The 2,013-nt window shown below is 32.8% G+C and overlaps 1 protein-coding gene and 1 long non-coding RNA gene across 2 annotated transcripts in view; one reads left to right on the plus strand and one right to left on the minus strand.

Annotated features, from left to right (window-relative positions):
• Positions 1–150: 150 nt before the first annotated feature.
• Positions 151–1,139, minus strand: LOC109588780 (uncharacterized). Its single transcript, XR_002188356.1, has 3 exons — positions 1,099–1,139; positions 859–1,051; positions 151–293 (listed from the first exon to the last, which is right to left on the minus strand). It is a non-coding gene; the product is annotated as an uncharacterized LOC109588780 (long non-coding RNA).
• Positions 1,140–1,237: 98 nt separating this feature from the next.
• The window catches only part of LOC109588779 (uncharacterized), a 3,971-nt gene continuing 3,195 nt past the window's right edge, over positions 1,238–2,013 (plus strand). The window contains exons 1-3 of the mRNA XM_020004895.1: positions 1,238–1,387; positions 1,436–1,708; positions 1,755–2,008. Coding sequence (XP_019860454.1) covers positions 1,357–1,387; positions 1,436–1,708; positions 1,755–2,008 — 558 coding nt within the window. The 5' untranslated portion in view covers positions 1,238–1,356. The remainder of the gene's footprint in view (positions 1,388–1,435; positions 1,709–1,754; positions 2,009–2,013) is intronic.

Here is a 2,013-nt window from a genome sequence, read left to right on the forward strand (position 1 = left end):
GCTCAAACTTTCAATACACCATAAGTACATTAATATGTATTATGCATTATGCAAGTACATCAGGTTTGTAATTGTAATATACATGTAAGAAATATTAATAATAACTCACTAATAACATGTATTGATTCATTTTGAACAAATACACTCAATCTTGTTGACAAAAGGTGATAAAAATGAAGCAGGGCAGTATTACTTTTCGATATCAAGTTATGATAAATATCGTCAATTGATTCTTTTAACTGAATTATGTTATGAGACAAGTGACTGTCCGTATTAATAACTCCTTTTAATAACTAGCAAAACAATGAGAAATAAATTAAAATTAAGTTACATCTACATGTAACATAATCTACTACCTGACATTAAATTAAAATACAAAATATGGTGGTGCTGCTGTAATTTCAAAGGGACATACATGTACACGTAAATTGGCAGAGCTTATCATCATTAACTGAAATTAATTACATGTACATGTACATGTATACATGCCACATACAAATTTACTGATTTAAAGTTTGTTAAAACAAAAATAAATAACAATATTCAATAATACTAAAATAATAATAATAATAATAATAATAATTAATAATACTAAAATCTCCCCTTGTGCGACAGAGATCTAAGTAAGATATTGTCTCCTTCTCTAATTTTTAGTATATTAAATTTTAGTATATTACTTATTAAGAAGCTGTAAACGGGGACATTGATATGATCAATTGTGGTGAAAGTTCAATGATAATTTGGACACTGAACTAGTCCATTACACTACAGTACATCTAATAGTCTTAACTTAATTACATGTAAATGAAACTAGTCCAACCACCCTCAACCTCACAACCACCAGATGACTATACTTACAGTAAATAGCTGAAAATGATCTAATGAACAATATTCTAACTAGCCAGTACAAGCCAGCAAGTAACTTTCTTTCATCTTGATCCACTGATGATGAAGAAGAATTCTTCCTAACGTTAAAATCTTTTGAAGACTCTTCCTTTGATTGCCTTGTTCCCCGTCTAGCTCCGTATACCTAGATTTACTTTCGTATACTCTAAACTCGTGTTATCACGTGGAATGAATCGAGATTGATAGGCTTACCTCTGTACCTCCATATAAAGATAAGTCCACCTCATAATAGCAGCAGGAGGAGGAGAGGGCTAATCTGATGAACATTTTTCCTCAGAAGAGGAAGATTCAAGTGAATCACAGCATTTTGTACTGTCCTCCATCTTTTAAGGAGGAGCTATGTCAACCAGCCCCACCTTGTTGTTTGAAATTTGCTGTGCTCTGCTTTTACTTCTCCTCTTACCTTTACCTCTCCTTTTACCTTGTATACAATACTTAAACTAGTTTCAAATGGCTTCAAAACCATCACATTTCCCATTAGGTGAGTCAGATTATTTATAATACACTGATATACATATTTTGTGTACAGATATTAGCAAGTTAAACTTTGTCTTACAAGTCTTGAAGCACTACAAATTTCCTGAAGCAAGATGGTTTAAATTTGGATTGAATCTTGGTCTCCTTCATCCTACACTGAAAGCTATTGAGTCAGCTAATAAGGAAGATCCTGCAAATTGCCTGATGGAATGTTTAGCCAAGTGGTTGACTGAAGGCTCTGATCATACTCTTGTATGGCAGACACTGGCTAATGCACTCCGTGGAATGAATCTAATATCCATTTCTACTGATATTCGCAAAACAAGTAATAATGTTATTATCAAGTTTTAGCATTTATATCTTCTATTTAGTGGCAGATCCTGTTAGTGAGATATTACAGTGTTATATTAGTAGACTAGCTCAAGTTGTTCTTACTGAGGAATCAGTTGATCTCTTACATACAGAGGGATTGATATCTAAGGATACATTAACAGAAGTGAAGAGTTGCGGTTGTTCATTGCTAGGAGATCCAATGTTACTAATATTAAGTGGTGTAGCTGAAGATCATAGCAAGTTATGTACTCTGACAAGCATTCTAATGAAATCAAAGGAAGCAGTGTCTTTAGCTAG

The sequence above is a fragment of the Amphimedon queenslandica genome, unplaced genomic scaffold (assembly GCF_000090795.2).
Source record: "Amphimedon queenslandica unplaced genomic scaffold, v1.1 AMPQUscaffold_11862, whole genome shotgun sequence".
In the NCBI taxonomy this organism is placed as follows: Eukaryota; Metazoa; Porifera; class Demospongiae; order Haplosclerida; family Niphatidae; genus Amphimedon; species Amphimedon queenslandica.